Source organism: Chenopodium album, chromosome 9, assembly GCF_948465745.1.
Source record: "Chenopodium album chromosome 9, dcCheAlbu1.1, whole genome shotgun sequence".
NCBI lineage: Eukaryota > Viridiplantae > Streptophyta > Magnoliopsida > Caryophyllales > Amaranthaceae > Chenopodium > Chenopodium album.
Window position 1 is genome coordinate 65,787,156 of NC_137842.1, and position 19,527 is coordinate 65,806,682.

Genomic DNA, 19,527 nt, shown 5'->3' on the forward strand with positions numbered 1-19,527 from the left:
AAAAAAATAAGCTTCCCTGAAGTTTGAAATTCTCTCGTGGACTGTACATGTATACACAATAGCACAACAGATCCCTTTGCTTTAACATGTAATTAAAATACACATTTTAGTATATCAGTCTGATGAAAATTGTAACTTTTACATCAAAAAATATTCATTGGCTTTCCAGATGCAACAGAGAATTAACAGGAAGTTTTCAGTTCATCAAAATGGAGATAGACTGAATTTCAACAGCGTGTTAGTAATCCCTTGGTTGGCAGTAACCGCTCTAGAATAGTTAGTTATTCCCTGCTGAAGGCATTGGACTACTTGGTGGCTTCATATCGTCATACCTTCATCCAAAAAACGAACAGGATGTCAGCAGGCAACACATTGTGGTCCGGAATTAAGCTCTAAGTGAAAATTTTGGTATTCTATTCCAACAACTCGGTATGACATACTCCCATCCCTTATTCAACCATAATGCTAATGAATAAATAGTGGAGTGCATTGTGCGAAATTCAGCATAGGCATTTATTTTATCCAAGTAAAGGAAGGGTAGGTGTTGAATCCTATTTGCTATAAATAGATGCTTAAACTAAAGACCATATAATACTAAACTACAGTAATATAAAATATTCACCTATACCAGATTACCAAATAATTATACTACAGTGAAAATGTCTTTAACTAGCTAGCAGCTAAGCCTCAATGAGTTACAATAAGGGTAACATACAACTTTAAAGACATTATAATTAAATACTTCTTTCAATTCCTCAAATCAGTTGAGTAACCACCACCTTTCCAGAAAGTAAGACTGGATTTTTGTTCTCAGGACTATATGCGTGCATATTCAGTTTAGTATTCTAGCAAGATGAGAAATTTCTTCTCCATTGAAATGGGTAAAACAGAAAATATTTGGAAAAAAACAGATTGAATGTTGATGGACTCACATTGTATACGGTGAAAGTGGTCTTGGCTTTGGCTGTGCAGAAGTTTGCTCATTCCCTGCATTTTGTGCTTCAATAGATTCAACTGGACCATTATTTGACAAGCTAGCTGTCTGCGATTCAGCACCATCCGAGGCCGTGGAAGTGGCCAATGAATTAGGAGCTGTTGGGGTTGGCGAAGTAGGGGGCTTCAAGTCTTCATATCTGCAAGGAAAAGAGTAATCAATTTTCTGATTAGCTATTTTTCCAAATAAATTATGAGTTCAAAAGGGAATCTCAAATGCTGTGTGTAAAGATGAAAGCCAGCTACTAACTAGCTAAATGGTTAGACTAAATTATGATCCATATAATAAAAATTTCAAGAAGGCATTTCTATGATGCGGTTAAATGAAGCCAAAATACAAAGGGCATCTTGAATAAAGCAATTGAGAGTAAATGTGGGAGAAAGATGCATATATATGAGCAAATAAGTCAAATTACCTATGGTAATCTAGTTTCTTCACTTCCTATTAAAACATACTACACTAATACATTTCTACACATGTTTGATGACAATCACAAGACTTCACCACCCTCAGGATATCAGCATGTGGCTGCAAAGACTTACACAGGGAATGGTGAGTGGTAAAAAATCAATTCCTCTTGAACATCTTCTGCCAAGGATCCATTTCCATCAATGAACTGTGGTACACCATCCACAGGTGTTGAAGTCTCCAAAGATTCTTCACGAGAGTTACCAGGAGGAGATGGGCTTGGAGAGCTGGGAGGCTTCAGATCCTCATAGCTGTTCATAAAAGACAGAGAAGTCAAGGGTGTTTTTTCTAGCACAAGCCAGATATATTGGATGATATAACTTACGCAGTATAAGGAGAAAGAGGCTGCAAGTTCTGCGATTCCACTGTAGATGTCTCAGCAATATCAACCTCTGTTACTGAAACACTAGTTGAGGTATCTGGCGCAACAGTCTCTGCAGTGTCAAGCTCAATTTGCTTAACTTGACCACTAGGTGCAGTTGGGCATGGCGATGAAGGTGGCTTTAAGTCATCATACCTGAAAGTTTATTAATGGAGTCACAATTAAGGCTTTAGATAATGTGTGTGTGTGTGTTGGGGGGGGGGGGGGGGGGGAGGGGAGATGGTATAGCTTGGTTAAATAAACTGTATCTGAAATAATATAAGCACTAGTTGTGGTCTGAAAAGGATTTGCAAATTTGCAAAGGTTCCTTTCCTAGACATATGTCAGGCCATGAGAAAGGCATACACAACGCAGAGTCCCCCCTCCCACACCCCTCATTGTTTTTCTCAATTTTATCACTACCCAACATGTTGCTTTAAAAACAATGACCAGCACCTGAAAGGTCCAAAGTCCAAACTGTGTCGCAGTAAGTCATATGCCAATGTGTTAAAACTTTTAGAAATATACAACATGCTGCATTATAAAGACAATTACATTGTGTAGGGAGACAAAGGCCTGGCCAGAACGTTTATGTCTTGAACTGATTCTTTCTCAGTTACGTCAGTTGGTATCTCACTGATGAAACTTTTGGCAGTTTCGGCTTCAAGTGTCTTAGTTATAGCATCCAATTCCTGATAATGAAACCATTGATGAGAAAATGATTGGCCAAAACTATCTATAACAGATAGGAGACAGAAATGTGGAGCTTGCCTCGAATTTTTCTTTTGAGAGTTCCTCTTTAAGAGTGTTTGCTGCCTCAGCTATCACGCTCGTTTTGGGTGAGGCTACAGATGTCCAAGGAGATTCTGATATCTGATTATGAAAAGCAATTTCTTATCAGTCATCCCTTAATAAGTGTAACCCCCCTGCCCAAAGTATTTATAGAAGATTCAGTGGTAAGGATCTAAGGGGTAATGTCTAAAAAAAGGTCATTTTTTTCTCTGGATTACTAATAATAGGTAAAACCATCATTCTTCAACTACAATTCCATCTAAACAACTAATCATCCCATAACTCTCAAGTTGAAACCTCCTACTAAATGTGACTGGGACCTGACTCAACATATGATGGCCAAAAGTCCGCATTATTAATACAATAATACCAATCCAGGAGAAGGAAGATGCTACCTTGTGAAAACTATTAGAAAAACTCTTACGTATGTGCCAATATTTTATTCATTCACCAAACCTTACTAGCAGCTAAAAAATAGAGCTTGACTTCTAAATTAACCATACAACTCCAATGCTCCCAAGATAATCAATGTCATATATCTTGATCGATGTCTGCAATCCCAAAACAAACTGATATCTATTCCAAAATTTGCTAAAAAGACACTTTTCAGGTTACAGGTTCCTTCAGAAGGGTGAAGCTAACTTGCTAAGTGAAGGCCCAAATGAAGAGTCAACGAATGAGCTGTTAGGAACTTAGGGTTATTCAGGTTTCTTTTTTTTTTTTATGAAGGAGGCATTGTTTTACCTCTGTTTTCTGCAATTCTTCCCGTTTAGATGGGATCTTCGTAAGGAGATCTGTCATAGGAGTTAATGGTGCAGTTGTTTCAGCAACTACTTCCACTATTTTGCAGTAAGAAAGACTTCGGTTTTGTGCCATAGTTGCTAAGAGTTCTGCCACCTGCACTTAACTGATAGAGTTTCATTATCTAGGAAAACCAAATTTCTAGTAACAAGATCTTGAAAAGCTTCATCCAGAAATTATAAATCATAGCAGCAAGTACATGCCTGAAATTATCTAAGAAAAAACATATTAAGTATATCCTTCGATGGTTGAATGAAAAAGTTTGGAGTAATGTTAGACTAATAAAGCATTTTCTTTGATGAATGAAGCCATGAAGGGCTACCGGCTACATCACATAGCAAGGAGTACGATTAGTATACCTGCAGATTTGAGACTAAGCCTCCAAATAAAGTGTCCTCCTGTGCAAGGGTCAGGTTATGAGTTTCCTTGAAACTATCAGTAGGCCTTTCCATACCTCCCGGTCTCACAATCTGGAAATAACCACATGTACATTCATTAGAAGATGACTGACAAAGGATTACCACCTAACCTTGCAAGGTAGCACAGTTCCACAGTAGCACAGTAGCACTCACTGTGTAGGGAAGACCACTAGCTATGAGCGCTTCTTCTGCCTTCCTCTTCCAGCACAGCACTCCCCAAAACAAACTTGAGCAGGAAGAAAAGAGTTACTTCCACAATCAATATGAGGTATATCAATTTTCTCTAATTTAGCTGAAGTATTTGTAAAATTCAAAAGGTGCATAAAAATTGTCTTCTTACTTTAACACAGCTGCAGGAAATCCAAATTTGTTCGTTCCCAGGGAAGTAACCAGAATAAAATGGTTTACTTTTGTAGAAGTTGCTGCATGTCAGATAAACAAGATTCAATCAGTCGTGAATTTATCATCGAAAAATTCCTCTAATTATTGCATTTCTTCAGTAAGTCAAACAGAACAGCAATAACATCACCCCTTCTTTAAAGAGGCTTCTACTATGGCAGGGTAAGAGTGTCATATGAACACAACTTTTAAACCCTGCAATATTCTAATTCATCCTTGATCTGAAATGCAACAACCATCTGCCACTTCATAGTAAGAAAGAAGAGCAGATAGTTTAGAATCCATATATCACAGAGCAATTTGATGCAAAGGCAAAGGATGGATAAAAGGACAATTATTTAGAAACTCAATGTCTACCAAATTGATGGTTCTTTAACTACATGACGTAAATATTTCAGTTCTGAGGGGAAACTGATCAATGTAATATAGATTTTTTGTATAATTGATCATGTCATTGGGGATTGGATAAGATTAGTTTGAAAGTTTCATGTATATGATTCTTAACTGTTTATTATTGTAGTATTGTATTTGTAGCAAGAGTTTCCACATGAGAAACAAGTATGAGAAAATTCCAATAACCATAGTTCATTTTAATTTAAATGCTGACTTGCCTGCATCAACGAGGTTTTTGGTAGCTAGAAAATCAATACGATAGGGTCCAGTCACATCGAAAATTTCCTTCTCACTGGCACCTATGCAACATATGACCACAGAAGCTCTACCCAGTGCTGGAACAATCTGTTCAGGCTTTTCTAGATCACATTCCACAATTTCAAGCATCTCTATTGCTGGGCTAAACACCAAAAGTAATCTGTTATTAGTGCAAGCCTGATTCTCAAGTAATATATCTTCTGCAATTATGCTACTGGTTTCATTTAACCATATATTGTTGTTCTAGTGCATTCCACTTACGTTCACGTCCTTTTGTGGTATCTGTGTCCACCTTCAACTGTTTAACACTCTGCAAATCACCACAAGGTCATTGTAGCGTTAAGACACTTCATCAGAAGGTTTTTTTTTTAACCAGACAATAAACTCTTCTGTGGTTTTTAATATACATCCCAATAGAGTTTGGCAAGTTTTTTTCCCAGTATGTTACCAACTCTGCATCTCCCAACCCCGCGAGGATCTTTGTGAGGTTGGAGAAAACATATAGCTTTCATTTTAACATTTTGTAGTAATATTTCTTATGGAAGGGAGGTAAGAAAAAATCGCTATTATCAAAATAGAACTCCTTGTAAGAGGAAAACATACTTGGACCAGACTTTCTGCTCGCTGTGCACTCCTGACTCCAGCTTTTACTCGGTATCCTAGTTTCAAGAGCTCTCTGGGAGATATTTATCAACTCTTTAGAAACTCAAACAGTCAAACCACAAGTTTAAAAGGCCAACTTCTAAGAAATCGTCATTGAGTTCTTTGACTAAGGCTTCTAACCTTACAGTTCGTGAGCCAACTTTACCAGTTGCACCAGCAACAAATACAACATCTTCCTCTTTGGAATCAAGATTCTCTGTAGTTGCCTCAACTGTTGAAGAGCTGAATCTTATAGCACCTAGCAAAAATGCAAGTTTACTGTATGATGAAATAAGTGTTGGACAAAATGTGAATATAAAATTATAAATCCAAATTGGAACAATTAATTACAAAAGTTTTAAGAGCTCAATCTAGTACCATCTTGTGATGGTGAATTGGTCCATTTAAACACTATTACAAAAGTAAGTCATTTTCTAACAAGTATTTATCATTAGAACACTTGAGCCCACTTAAAAGTTTAATAAGTTATCATCAGTACAATACTCAGAACAACTTCAGGTGCATATTCTTAGCCACGTTGATAGAATTTTGGGGAACACATGAAGTATAATGGGCCTAAAATTACTGCAATTTTATATTATCATGAATTATAATTTATTTATTATTTATATAATGAATCACGGGTATTTGATTACAAATTAAACAACAATCTTATTAGTGGGAGAGTTAGTGAGTTATCCCTCATCTACACAGCTTATAATTGGTATGACTGTATGAGCACATAACTCGAATCTCCCACTTTAAGCGAGCTCATGTCTCTCTTTATTTGATGAGTACTTCCCGCACCATATCTTCTACTCTTCACATACTAAACTCAAAGTAAGCTAGCTTAATTATAGTTTATATCTAAGTAACTAACCTCCAAACTTCTCAAGTGTCTTCCATCACAATCTCTTTTTCTTCCACCCACATAAATCTTCAAAAATGTTCCTAGCACTTCTTAGTCTCATTCCTTTCAATCACATTATACTTTTAAGCATACTCCAAGCCTACAAATTCTATAACATCCAATTCTATATTTTTAACATACTCCAAACCATCATTATTCCATAAAATTTAAAAACTTCCAAACCTACACAATCTTATAATAAGTTACAAAAATCTAATTCCAGACTTTTCTATAATTATCTAAACACACATTATATCTATGTGACTGTCCATTACCCTGAAGAAGCTTTAACCTAACAAAAGTCATACCTGATCACATTCACATATTAATCACCCATTCCAAATTCTCAAACTTTCTACTCAAATTATTCATCAATAACCAAACAAATAACTCTCAGATCAACTGAAACATTCAATTTGAGTTACAAATGCATAACGATAATTCAAAATTCAACAACAAAAAAAATAACCAATGTACCTCATTTTCCACCCAATTCAATTAAAAAAAAAAATCAATTGAACAAAAATAACCCATTAAATTAAAGTAATAAAAAACTGAACTTTATACAATTACACAAAAAATAATCAGAAACCCACATTATAATTTCACAAGAAAAAGTTCATACCAGATGATAATTGAGCTTTAAAGTATGATTTCTGGAAACTTCTAGCACCTGGGTATTTCGTAGGACTGTGAAATTTGATGAACCGATCATAAAGATAACATTTTTTTACGAAATTACTTCGAAATAATAGCGGGGTAGGTAGATTAGTTAAAGGAGACAATGAATGTTGTAAGGAATGAAGCTCCATTTGAGAATAAATTGAAAGAATTTTGCATGTATTTCTTGGGTTCCCGCTATTTCAAACTCAACACTCAAGAATAATAGAAGTGGAGGAGTAATAATCTCCTTAAATTCTTGAGTTTAAAGACTCATCAAGATATGATTGGGACAATTGGGTCCTCACTAAATTTACAAATTGTGGTTGAGATGTGTACTCTAAATTTTGTTTGGGCCACTTAGGTTTTTTTGGTATCTCTTCTTTAATTCTTTTAATCCATTCTCCATTTTGTGTTATTTTTGTTGTTGAAGGTTCATAAAGACGTACGGAGTATATTGATCAAAATATTGATGGTTATTGTTAAAGTTAATTATCGATTTTATATTATTTCGTGACAAATATATGTTTACCTTTAACAATAAAAGATGAAAAAATGTGCACTACAATAATTAATGATGAAAAATGAATAAATCAAATCTTGACTCAGTGGCAAGGGCGGACCTTTTGTGAGTCTCATAATGACTTGGCCTCGTAAACATTTTTGGGAAAAAAAAAGTTGAGTTGACCTATAATATTGTATAAGTATTTGCTTAACTTTAACTAATTCACTAAAGAGAAGAAGAGTAGAAGTTATGTAACTAGAGCTGGTTATTGGGTAGGATAGCCTAGAGGTGATAAAAAATCGGGTCGGGCCTTAACACAATTTCTCGTGCCCAAACCCGTAAAAAAGTAGCGGGCTTGTCGGGCCAAAACGGGCTTTTCGGGCTTTTTCGAGCCGAGTTCGGGCTTTTTAACAAAAAATGTGTTTTTATAATTGCCCAAACCCGCCCTATTTCCGGGGCGGGCCAATGTTGATCACATCTAGGATAGCCTAATGATAATAAGGTTAGGGTCAAGCTTAAAGGGATTTTAATTGACAGGACCTTTCATGGACAGGGCTCTCATTAGGTAGGGTCAATATAGAGCCAAAATGTTTTTCCAATTTAATTAATAAAGAAATAAGATAATGTAAAAATAATTACATAAGTAAATTTGTATTCATATATACTTAATAATGGCTTTGTCCAATATTTATTTAAATTGATATTTTGTAGGCCCGTTCATTATTGACCCGTGACCCGTATTGGCCTGACCCAATATTGGCCCTATAAAATATGACCCTCTTTAACTCGACCCACAACCGACCTGTATCAATATAGAGCAGAAAATACCCTTGGATACACCTTACACCCCACCAATTTAAGTAAATTACTTAATTACCAAGATCTCCTTAGTCAATTAAAACTCATGAGAATACTTCGCATAGTCAAAGACTAACAACTTGAGATTCTTTAGAATTTCATTTAAGAACATAATTTCTTATGAATTACCACTTTCTATAAACAACAATATAATCCCTCCCTCATATGTTAATCAAATGACATTTTAAATAGTCAAATATTCTATCCTTATCCAACCTCTTATCCATATCCCTCATACTAAATACACAAAAATTATGTTAAATTAGTTTAAACATACTAAATACACGAAAATGATGTTAAATTAGATTATACAACTAATATGAGTACGGTGTAACAATTTTGTTAAGACTTATATTGAAAATGACTAAAGAGTCCACAGGACTCCACAATTACGAACCCATGTGTTTGGCGAGAATTAATTTTCTAATCACATATTCACACAATCACATTACTAACACAAGTATTACAAGTTTATAAATCAACGACGATAATAAACACAATTAAAAAAAATAAAATAAATTAATAAAAATTCCCAAAATCCAAAACTCCATTCATAATTTCATTACCCAGTAGAGTAGCAATCCACTGAACTTCTTGTAAATTTCATTCAACCAAAGTCTTTCTCTCTCCTCTGTCAACTTCAAGCTTCAATCAGCACCAACAATGGCGATTTCGCCTCATCTCTGCCGCGTCTTCACCTCCACCGACCTCCGCTTGCCGGAAACTCACGGCCGTGCAATTTCTCACCGGAAACCTCATTTTTCCGTCCGTTGCGCCGCCGGAGAGTCGTCTTCATCTTCTGCCGTTGATACCAATTTCGACGCTAAGAAGTTCCATCACAACTTGACCAGGAGTGAGAATTACAATCGTAAAGGTTTCGGACACAAAGCCGAGACTCTCCAGCTTATGAATCGCGAGTATACTAGTTACGTTTCTTTAATTTCTGCTCTTTTCATTGTTCAATTTGTTGATTTTTATGGTTGATTTGTAATTTTCCCTAATTTTGTTGATTTTGATTGGAGTGCGTGAAATTATTGGTTGATTTTCTGATTTTTAGATGTTGTGATTAATGTTTGAATTGTAATTGAACTTATCTGTGTCGTTTAATTGGATATAGTTTGCAATTAATGTTTTGATGATTAAGTTTTACAGTTGAGCTCATTTGAGTCATTTCAATGATCATTTAGCTTTAATTTGTGAAATTGGTGTTTCTTAAGTTAATTTCTGTGTGAATTTGGTAGATATGATGGGCTTTTCATGATTTTTCATTGAAAAATATATAATTTATGTGGATTGGTGATTGTGAAATTGGTGTTGTTCAATTAATTTCTGTATGAATTCAGTATATATGCTTTTATATTGTTATTGTTTTATAAATGATATAGTTTGTGTAGATTGGTGGATAATTGTATTGACAAATTTTTGTTCTATTTCCTATTGTTTACATCAGGTGATGTAATAAAGACTTTGAAGGAGAATGGATATGTGTATACATGGGGTAATGTCACGGTGAAGTTGGCGGAAGCATTTGGATTTTGCTGGGGCGTGGAACGAGCTGTTCAGATTGCATATGAAGCGAGGAAACAGTTTCCCGATGAGAGAATCTGGATCACTAACGAAATCATCCACAACCCGACTGTTAATAAGGTCTACAAGCCTTTTTTCATAAAAAAAAATCCATTTCATAGGATAATGTATTAGGAGTAGGATAACATGTTCTATCTCAAGCTTTTGAAATAGAATATGTGATTGTTTAAGATCAAGTGAAATATAAAGCATTTGAAATAGAATATGTAGTAAATGCCTCTTAACTTATTTGAAAAATGAAAATTTGATAGTTGATAAAGTGAGTAATGATGTTGAATTGCAATTAAAACACTGTATATTCATGATACTTGACTTGCCTGCTCTGAACTTTGTAATTTACATGAGTGTACATTTGAACTCCTGGGGAGACTATATCAGGTTTTTATCATCTCCCTACTATGTCTAATGCATATACTTCATATTCTATCAAGCGTTTTATCGCACCGTACTGCATTTATGTTTAAGTTAAGTTAGAGTGTAGCCCCTTTCTGTGCATGCAGTTTACCTGCAGGGCTGCAGAATGAGTTCCCTTGATTAGCTAGGTCAGTGTCACTCCCATTTGTGCTCATACATAAAACAGCCATGAGTTATTGAAATTATTGAATTCTTTTGTGGCAGCGACTGGAAGAAATGGAAGTGCAGAATATTCCTCTTGAGGATGGAAAGAAGCAATTTGAGGTAGTTGACAAAGGTGATGTTGTGATTTTACCAGCTTTTGGAGCTGCTGTAGATGAAATGTTGACCTTGAGTGAGAAAAAAGTGCAAATTGTAGATACAACTTGCCCTTGGGTGAACAAGGTACGTATAAGAACTTCTGTTCCAATTTCTTCTCTCAGTGAGTTACTTCCTCTATTCTTTTTTACTTGACCCGGTTTGACTTTTACACTATTCATATCCCCTCCTTTTACTGTTTTTTGTGAATTATATGTAAGGAAAAGTATATTCATGTGGGATCTTGTTAGAATCATCTCAATAAGTAATTAAAGATATACTTGTATGTTTGATGACTTCACTTTCTCTTATTCTTTTCTATGTGCATGAATTTCTTTATAGGTGTGGAATGTAGTGGAGAAGCACAAGAGAGGAGATTATACTTCAATTATTCATGGGAAGTATGGTCATGAGGAGACTGTCGCGACTTCATCTTTTGCTGGGACATACGTTGTTGTGAAGAATATGAAAGAGGTAAATTACGTTCACATTATTTTAGATAGCATTATCTTCATTGTAGTTATACTGTACATTGCTTTATATCTTCGATGTATGTGCTTCATATAGGCAAATTATGTATGCGATTATATTCTTGGTGGGCAACTTGATGGGTCTAGCTCAACCAGAGAGGCATTCCTAGAGGTATATTCTTCCACTCATACTAAGTATGTTGGCTTAAGGGATAGTTTTCTCTGTCTCTTTTACTCCTTTTTGAATGGTAGGGTTTTTTATCCCCTTCTTGCAGAAATTCAAATATGCTGTCTCTGATGGGTTTGATCCAGACAGAGACCTTGTAAAAGTTGGAATAGCAAACCAAACTACTATGCTCAAGGGAGAAACAGAAGAAATTGGTTAGCTATACTTAGCAGAATTATGTTATGTCTTGTAAGTTTGTTGACCAACGATTTTAATGAGTATCTTATCTCAATTTTGTAGGAAAGCTGGTTGAGAGAACTATGATGCGCAAGTATGGAGTTGAGAATATAAACAACCACTTCATGAGTTTCAACACAATTTGTGATGCTACTCAAGTACTTTCTCCTCGCTAAGCTCCCGTATCCCTAAGACCAGTTTAACTCTTATATAACCTTAGTATTTTTACTGAATGAAAGATGAGCATATTTAGTAGCAGTTATCTGCTAACCTGCTTAATTTCTCCCAGTTCACAAAATACCGCTAGACCAGGGAAATTTGTGCTCAATTCAGGGTTCATAGGTGCTCACAATTGGTCCAAGAAATAATCTAGGATTTGGCTAAAAGTTGGTGATTCTGACAAGGGCCTAAATGTTTTTTTTTATCCTCCATCAAGTTCCTTCTGTTAGAACCTGAATAAAGCGTCTTACAAGTTTCAACGTTGTAATATTGTCTTGTGCTACCAAGTTGCCCAAAGATTCTTATAAAATTCTTAGTGTGTAATTGTGTTTACTTGCTCTTTCTTTATCTAGGAGCGACAAGATGCAATGTATAAGTTGGTGGATGAAAAAATTGATCTTATGCTTGTGGTTGGAGGCTGGAACTCCAGCAACACCTCTCATCTACAAGAAATAGCTGAGGATCGTGGGATCCCATCATATTGGATTGACAGTGAAGCAAGAATAGGCCCTGGAAACAAAATAAGTTACAAGTTGAATGTAAGTATAGAATACAGAAATTCTACTGTTTTACATATCATCAAAATGTTATTCCCCGTATCCTTCTGCTATGTCATATTATCCATATGTTGTTACTCACCATAGCTTATCTTCGCAGCATGGGGAGCTAGTTGAAAAAGAAAATTGGCTACCAGAAGGACCAATCACTATCGGAGTAACATCTGGTGCTTCTACCCCAGATAAGGTAGACACTTGAAACATCTTCTTTGGTTTTTGACAGCTATAACCTTACTCTGCCTCATTCCTTCAAGACTTCTAGCCTGTTAGGCAATCTGAGTTTGTCATTTGCGATGTGTATGATATTAAGCAGCACATACAATTATTGCTGCAAATAGAAATAAGATGGCTTGTGCGACTAGTTTTTATCTTGTTTAAGATTCTGTATCATGATAAACAAATTATAGTTGCATTTATACCTAAAATTTTTAGAATTCAGTGATCGACCCTGATCATTTTATTGTGTTTATCTAACCAGGTTGTGGAAGATGCCTTGATCAAGATTTTTGACATTAAACGGGAAGAGGTACTGCTGCGTGAAGCTGTGCCCGCTTAAGAATGTAAAATAGTAATGTGTAAGTTATAATGTATAAACATTTAAAGGGTTTATTCATACAACTGATTCTGTGTAGCTATAGTTGATGAATGTACAAACGGTGATACCTAGCTAAATATTAGTTAGAATTGAAGTACTATGATCCACCCATTTACTTACTCTCTGCCTCTCTGATTATTCACTTGCTTAAATTCCTGTTTAATTGAGTATAAGAAAATCAGACAAATAAATAGTAAAATAGGGACGAAGGGAATACAATATGTGCTGCGAGTAATAATGTCATGAGCATTATGTATGAGTAGGCTTGACATTAGCTTGTGTAGTGATTGTATTTCCTACTCGGAGGAACATTCAATGGCCCCACCGCCCCATTTGGTTTTTACTCCAGTACTGAAGGATCCTGAATCTACCCAGTCATCACCGCCATTCCATCACCACCACCGCCACCTCCCTATAGTCGAACAACTTCTAGTCCTTCTTTCTACACCATCACAAAATTTCATACGAGAAATAGGGCGAAGAAGATGGACACACAAATCCATTAATGATATAAACTCCGTATTAACAATTTTTGACTTTCAGACGAGAGAAAAATGTATTAGTGAATTAGGTTTCACGAAGTGCAAACTAGCTAAGGTTGAAATTGCAACTGTTAGGACAGAGATGCCCAAGAAGCTTTAATTTCATTCCATGATTCCAGTTGTGCTAATTGTGAAATACGAAGTAACTAAGTAATATACGAAGTATTTATTTGTATTTGATAAGGAAAAAAAAAAAGTTTTTTGGCTACAATTCTAGGGTAAAACCTATTCTAAATGAGCTGTTTATGTCGACATAGAATCAGTAGAGCCACCCCATGCTCTCATTCGTTTCTTCGCTTGAGAGGCCTACAAGAAAAACAAACAAAGAATTTATCGTTGTTGGAATGAAGGACCTAATCATCATTTAGACAATAATCACATCCTGGCTAATTAAATTTAATAGAGGCATTGTAACCTAAAGTATAAACTGAATAACTTATTTTAGTTGTGAAAAAACTTGGATAGCCCTTATATGAGTTTTTTTAGGGTGAAAAGAAGCTAAGATATCAAAACTTACTTCTTTATTCCAATTAGTCCTCCATGCAATGAGTAGCAAAATCGCGGTTTGAAGTAAAACACCAATTAGCAATCCTGCCCAAAGTCCATGAGCCCCAAGCTTAAATTTGTAACCAAGCAGAACACAAACTGGTAGCCCGACTAAGTAGTAGCAGCCAGTGGTTATAAACGCGACCAAGGATTGCCAACCAGCCCCAACTGCAACACCTAAAGATTAAAGTTTCATGAAAACATGCACAATTTGTAAAATTCTAAATTCATGAAAAATGCTGAGACTGTTCTATTGTAGGAAGACATAAGAATTCCAATAGTATACCTTGAAGAACTATCTGGATGCTATTAACAAAGATGGTAGCTGCAAGTAAATAACCAAGCTTCGAAGCCTCATATATGACTGGTGGTTTGTCAGAAAACAACTTCGGAAACTGGTCCTTCAATGCTATGATCATGACGGTAAAAATGGTCCCTATTATTGCTGATGTCGAAATTGCCATCAGAACAGCAAATTTAGCAACCTTGGGGTGTCCTGCTCCTAACTCGTTAGACACTCTCACGCTGCAAAACCATGGTGAAACATTTAAGCTCTGCTCTCTGATCTGTCAGCACAAAATCAAGAGATTTGGAGAGTGAAGATATCATATTGATGCTTACCTGACTGCTGCATTAAAGCCTAGAGCAATCATCAGAGTCCACACATCCAAATTCATACTGCAATTAGAGTCGAATGTATGTGAGCTTCTATTAGTCTATTCGGTATCACTGCTAGTGAATAATTTCTGAAATCTGATACTGAGATTTTATACAGTGGCTAGATATAGAAGTGCAACGCATACATGACTATTTCTCTTACCATGTTGAAACGGCATCAACTGCAACTTCTGGATCCTGTAACCACCCCACCATGAGGATTATAATCGTAAAATACCACAGCTCCAAGCTGCCAATCAATAACATATTCAGAAATCATCAGAAAGAAAAAAGGCTCCAAAAAGCGTTCAAATAGGTAAAACAACAATCAATTACCATAGCATTATAGCCGAGGCTAGTGTGAGCTTAATGAAACCCTTTAAAGAGAAAGCCAACAACGAAAAACCAGTCCAAGAATCAGGGAAAAACCCTGACATAATATAGATAAGCTGCCCGAAAATAAGCAGAAACCAAGACAGATTCCCAACCATTGCAGCACCTAACAACCCATGTGAAAACCTCATTACTACAACCCAATTCAACAATGCATGTACTCCCAATACAGACAACGACATAATCGTTGTCACCCTGACTTTACTCTGAGATTGTAGGAACTTCTGAATAGGGAAATTTAAGGCATATCCAAACATCTGAGGAATAGACCACAACGCGTATTTTCCTGCAAGTTCCGAAATGTGTTTGTCTTGTCGAAGGAGCTTTAGTATCGGTGAAGTAAAGATGTATACTGGTGTTAGAAGCAGGGCAGTAGTTAGAGTAATTATCCATGATCTTTGCATGTAAATTCCAAGCATATTGAATTGTCCTGCTCCTACTGCTTGTCCACATAGTGTCTCTAGAGCACTCCCCATCCCAAGCTACTACAAAATTAACAACATAAATGCTCAAAATTGTCTTCAATTCAATGTTCTACAACTTGATTAAAACTTAAATTTTAAAAAAAAAAATCAAGATATTATGTAGTTTTCCCTTTTTATACCCAATAAAAACCCACAAATCAGAATTAAATTTGTAAAAAAAAAATTAAAAAAAAAAAAAAAAAAAAAAAAAAAAGTCATTTCTCTATGCTCATTGACATTGGAAATTATTTCAATCAATTTAGTAAATATCAATGCAAATTAAAATAGACACAACTTATTACACAAGCTTGAACATTCAATTATAAAGAATTTGAGTCTTAATCTAGTCCCAAAATTCCAAAAAACCAAAAATGTTGGAAATTAAGTTTGAATCCAAACATTCAATCCAATCTAATCCAATTCAACAAAAATTTAAACTTTATCTAGACCCGCTTAGCCTCAACACAAGAAATTAAAACAAAAAATCACAATGAACATATAACTATAACCAATACTAAAAAAAAAAAAAAAAAAAAGTTACGTCATACTCATCTCCGTCCACAAATAATAGTCATATACATAATCCATTGCAACTAAAAAAAATAAAAGGTACGTACCATGAGGCCATAGACAAAACCTTTAATAACATTTTGAACAATAGACACAGCTGCGAGCTCAAGAGTACCCAAATGACCAACGTACGCCGCCGTTACGAACTCTAACGAGTACTGCGAGACTGCCGTTACAATCGTTGGCCCTGCTAATTTCCACAACTCTTTCGATTCTTTCCATACTCTACTAGTAGTAAAAATTCTCTCATTGCTAAGTCTACTGTTTTGCTGCTCCAATTCCATTTTCTAAGAAAATTAACTCGCTTCTTTTTTTTGTACCAAAAATGTTGTGTAAACTGCTAAACTCTGATCAATACAACACGGGTTTCCACACATTATAGGGGTGCAACAAGTATATTTTGAGAGAGACGCGGAAAAACGGAAATTTTATTAATTCAAATCAAGTTTCGCCAAATAATATGAAAAAATGGTACATACAAAGAATGCACAAGTTTATGCCCACTAAAAATGCATGCAATTGTGTACAGAAAAGAAATTGCCAGTTGATTTTCTATTGGTAGTCTTTGAAATGCTACCCAATTGCTCTTTATAACTCCCCAAAAAAAAGTTTAAAAAGTTAACTAATTTTCAATGAATATATAGTGATTAATTAACTTTAAGTACAAATTAATAAATACTACCATTTAATATAAATCATGATCAAATGTGATTAAGTGTCTAACTGATTTTGCATATCTTTGTGATTTGTTAATTGAGTAGTTTAATTGCATGCAAATTGAAAATTGAAAAAACATTGGAAATGACGTAAATCAGTTGAAAGAGCAGGAGTTCTAGACACATGGAATAAATGGGTATCACAATGGATCATATGACAGATGTGAATAAACCTGCATAATAATTTTGATTTTATTTGGTTGGTTATATTCATATCTAGCTACCTTGTTATACATGTGAAGCTAGTTCGATCCAATCCGATTCATGTAACAACAACATTTCACCGATATATTTAAAGAAAGAGACTGTTTTACACCTCTGTTTTTAAATAAAGCCCTGTTTTATGCGCATCGTTGTGCGTGGGAAAAAGAAAAAAAGTGTCAAATGCAAGCAACTTTACCCCTTACTCCCTCCGTCTACTTTCCTTTTTCGACCGTTTTTAAATATTTGCTCTATTTCCTTATTTGAAAAGCTTTTACAATATTGATAGACTTTATACGGAGTAAAACGTAAGGCTATCACCAATTTGATAGACTTTATACGGAGTAATAACTTTCGGTTATGTGATTTACTGATTAAAAACATGAATAATATGACGTTAACACGTTTAATCTATTAGCACACTAAGAGAAATTATACGAGTAATTGTGTGCAATTTAGTTGATTTTGTATCATTATGAATTCTTAAAATGACATTTAGATATATAACTAGAGATATTAAGGGCTTGTTCTCTTACGTTGAAATTTAGTTCAGTTCAGTTCAGTCCAGTTCAGCTCAGCTCAGTTCAGTTCAGCTCAGCTCAGTTCAGTTCAATTCAGTTCAGTTCAGTTCAGCTTCTAATTTCCTTCTTTTATAAAATATTCAGTTCAGTTCAGTTCAACTCAGTTCAGTTCAGTTCAGCTCAGCTTAATTCAGTTCAATTCAGCTGAGTTCAATCAATGAGAACAGGCCCTAAAGCTTTTACCTAACAAGTATGAAAACAAAATAAAAGTTAATATGAAGTACTCCGTATCAAAAGAAACTAAAGGTAGTGTTTGGTAAACGACTCTTAATGAGTAATTTAATTTGCTCACAAACCACTTATAAGTTATAACCCAACAACATCAAGAGCTCCTTCTCAATTAGTAAAGGAAATATACAAATTTTGTCTTTGAGATTGCAAATGGGGAAAAATTCATGAATTAAAATTAACACTTGACTCACACTTAATTGCTTTGGGTATCACTTTAAGCTAGAGGAGTTGAGCAAATATTTCTATATACCATAAAAATCATACTCCAGCCGTTGAAACAATTTAATTCGGCTCATAAGCATTAAGCAATGCATGCAAAAGTTTAACCATTAATAAATTCGGCACATAAGCATTAAGCAAAAGCTAATGAGCGTCCCGGGGGCGTTAGATAAGATAATTAAAGTGCAAATATTAGAGTAAAATTAACATTAATTACACCGAACGACGCGTGATTTTGTCATGAATTCCGAACTTAATACCATTTCAACCAATATAATTTATCCTTATCTAACGTCCCGGGGCGCTCGTTAGCAAGATCGTTATAAATATTAGGACATTTGTAAAAAAAACTACCTTATAAAACACTTTTTTTTTCGAGAAACTATCTAATAGAAAAAAATGCTATAAGAAAATACCTTATAAAAGGTAAATGTTGTAAGACGCCACCATTGGTCGGAAAGTCACCGTTGATTTTCATTTTCTGGCATTGACCACATCACATGCCAATTAAGAAAAAAAAAAAGGAAGGAAATGGTGAAACATTTTACGGAGCATATGAAACTAATTGGTTTTTGAATACTCTGTATTAACTAAATAGTGTAAATACTATAGTCAAACTTAGCATATAAATAGTGAAAAAAGTTCAAGTATGTCAGTTGTTATGAAATACTCCCTCCGTTTTTAAATACTTGCTCTATTTCTTCATGTGCTGAGTTTTAGGAGAAATTGGAGAAAGTAATAAATATGTAGGTAGTAGGGTATGTGGAAGAATAAAAATTGTAAAAAAAAAAAAAAAAAACAAAAATACTGGAGAGAATTGGAGGAGAGAGAATATGAAATTAATAAAATATAATTTATGTTGGGTCTATTAAGTTAGAGAAATAAATCAAATATTGTAAAAGATTTCCAAATAAGAGATTTAAAAACGGCCAAAAAAAATTGGAATAAGTATTTAAAAACGGAGGGATTACTCTGCATTGTGTAGCCGTGTCGATAGTGGAGTTAAATCATAGAGTAATCATCTTTTATTTACCACTTCATCAACTCCGATCCTCAACCCCATAGTTGCCCACTCGGCCACCCACCTATAAAAAAGATTTTATAAATTCATCCAAGCCTAAAAATAATTGGGGTTAGTGCTCTTAGAGTCTTAGCCATGCACGACTTAGTACTCATTTTTGAAAACTTGATTAAAATAAGCTAAATCACATAATTTACCCACTTGCTTTAACATTTTTTCTCTTCTCTCTAAAGTGTGTCGTCAAACTAAACATATCATCTAAATTTGTAACACTTAATAATTCTCCAACCATATTAAACCCATATTATTATTTTCAAAATTTATTACGAAGTACCAAGTACTCCGTATTATTTAAGAGGCCTAATCCGTTTAAAATATACTTCA

The 19,527-nt window shown here is 34.8% G+C and overlaps 3 protein-coding genes across 3 annotated transcripts; 1 reads left to right on the forward strand and 2 right to left on the reverse strand.

Annotated features, from left to right (window-relative positions):
* Positions 1-75: 75 nt before the first annotated feature.
* Positions 76-7,300, reverse strand: LOC145558820 (protein TIC 62, chloroplastic-like). Its single transcript, XM_081620161.1, has 14 exons — positions 7,063-7,300; positions 5,669-5,786; positions 5,489-5,561; positions 5,147-5,195; positions 4,846-5,022; positions 4,176-4,257; positions 3,989-4,061; positions 3,776-3,886; positions 3,360-3,512; positions 2,379-2,515; positions 1,788-1,979; positions 1,537-1,713; positions 933-1,133; positions 76-332 (listed from the first exon to the last, which is right to left on the reverse strand). Exons 1-14 carry the CDS (start codon positions 7,247-7,249, stop codon positions 278-280), a joined length of 1,785 nt encoding a protein of 594 aa, XP_081476287.1. The 5' UTR covers positions 7,250-7,300; the 3' UTR covers positions 76-277.
* Positions 7,301-8,898: 1,598 nt separating this feature from the next.
* On the forward strand, positions 8,899-13,121 carry LOC145558821 (4-hydroxy-3-methylbut-2-enyl diphosphate reductase, chloroplastic-like). The gene is made up of 10 exons (XM_081620162.1): positions 8,899-9,385; positions 9,911-10,107; positions 10,666-10,845; positions 11,101-11,232; positions 11,326-11,400; positions 11,504-11,609; positions 11,695-11,789; positions 12,204-12,389; positions 12,508-12,594; positions 12,886-13,121. The coding sequence occupies exons 1-10, from the start codon at positions 9,124-9,126 to the stop codon at positions 12,961-12,963; spliced, it is 1,398 nt and encodes a 465-aa protein (XP_081476288.1). The 5' UTR covers positions 8,899-9,123; the 3' UTR covers positions 12,964-13,121.
* A 666-nt stretch (positions 13,122-13,787) lies between these two features.
* Positions 13,788-16,529, reverse strand: LOC145560215 (protein DETOXIFICATION 33-like). Its single transcript, XM_081621471.1, has 7 exons — positions 16,222-16,529; positions 15,084-15,622; positions 14,911-14,997; positions 14,712-14,768; positions 14,377-14,615; positions 14,062-14,267; positions 13,788-13,850 (listed from the first exon to the last, which is right to left on the reverse strand). The coding sequence occupies exons 1-7, from the start codon at positions 16,456-16,458 to the stop codon at positions 13,788-13,790; spliced, it is 1,428 nt and encodes a 475-aa protein (XP_081477597.1). The 5' UTR covers positions 16,459-16,529.
* Positions 16,530-19,527: the final 2,998 nt, after the last annotated feature.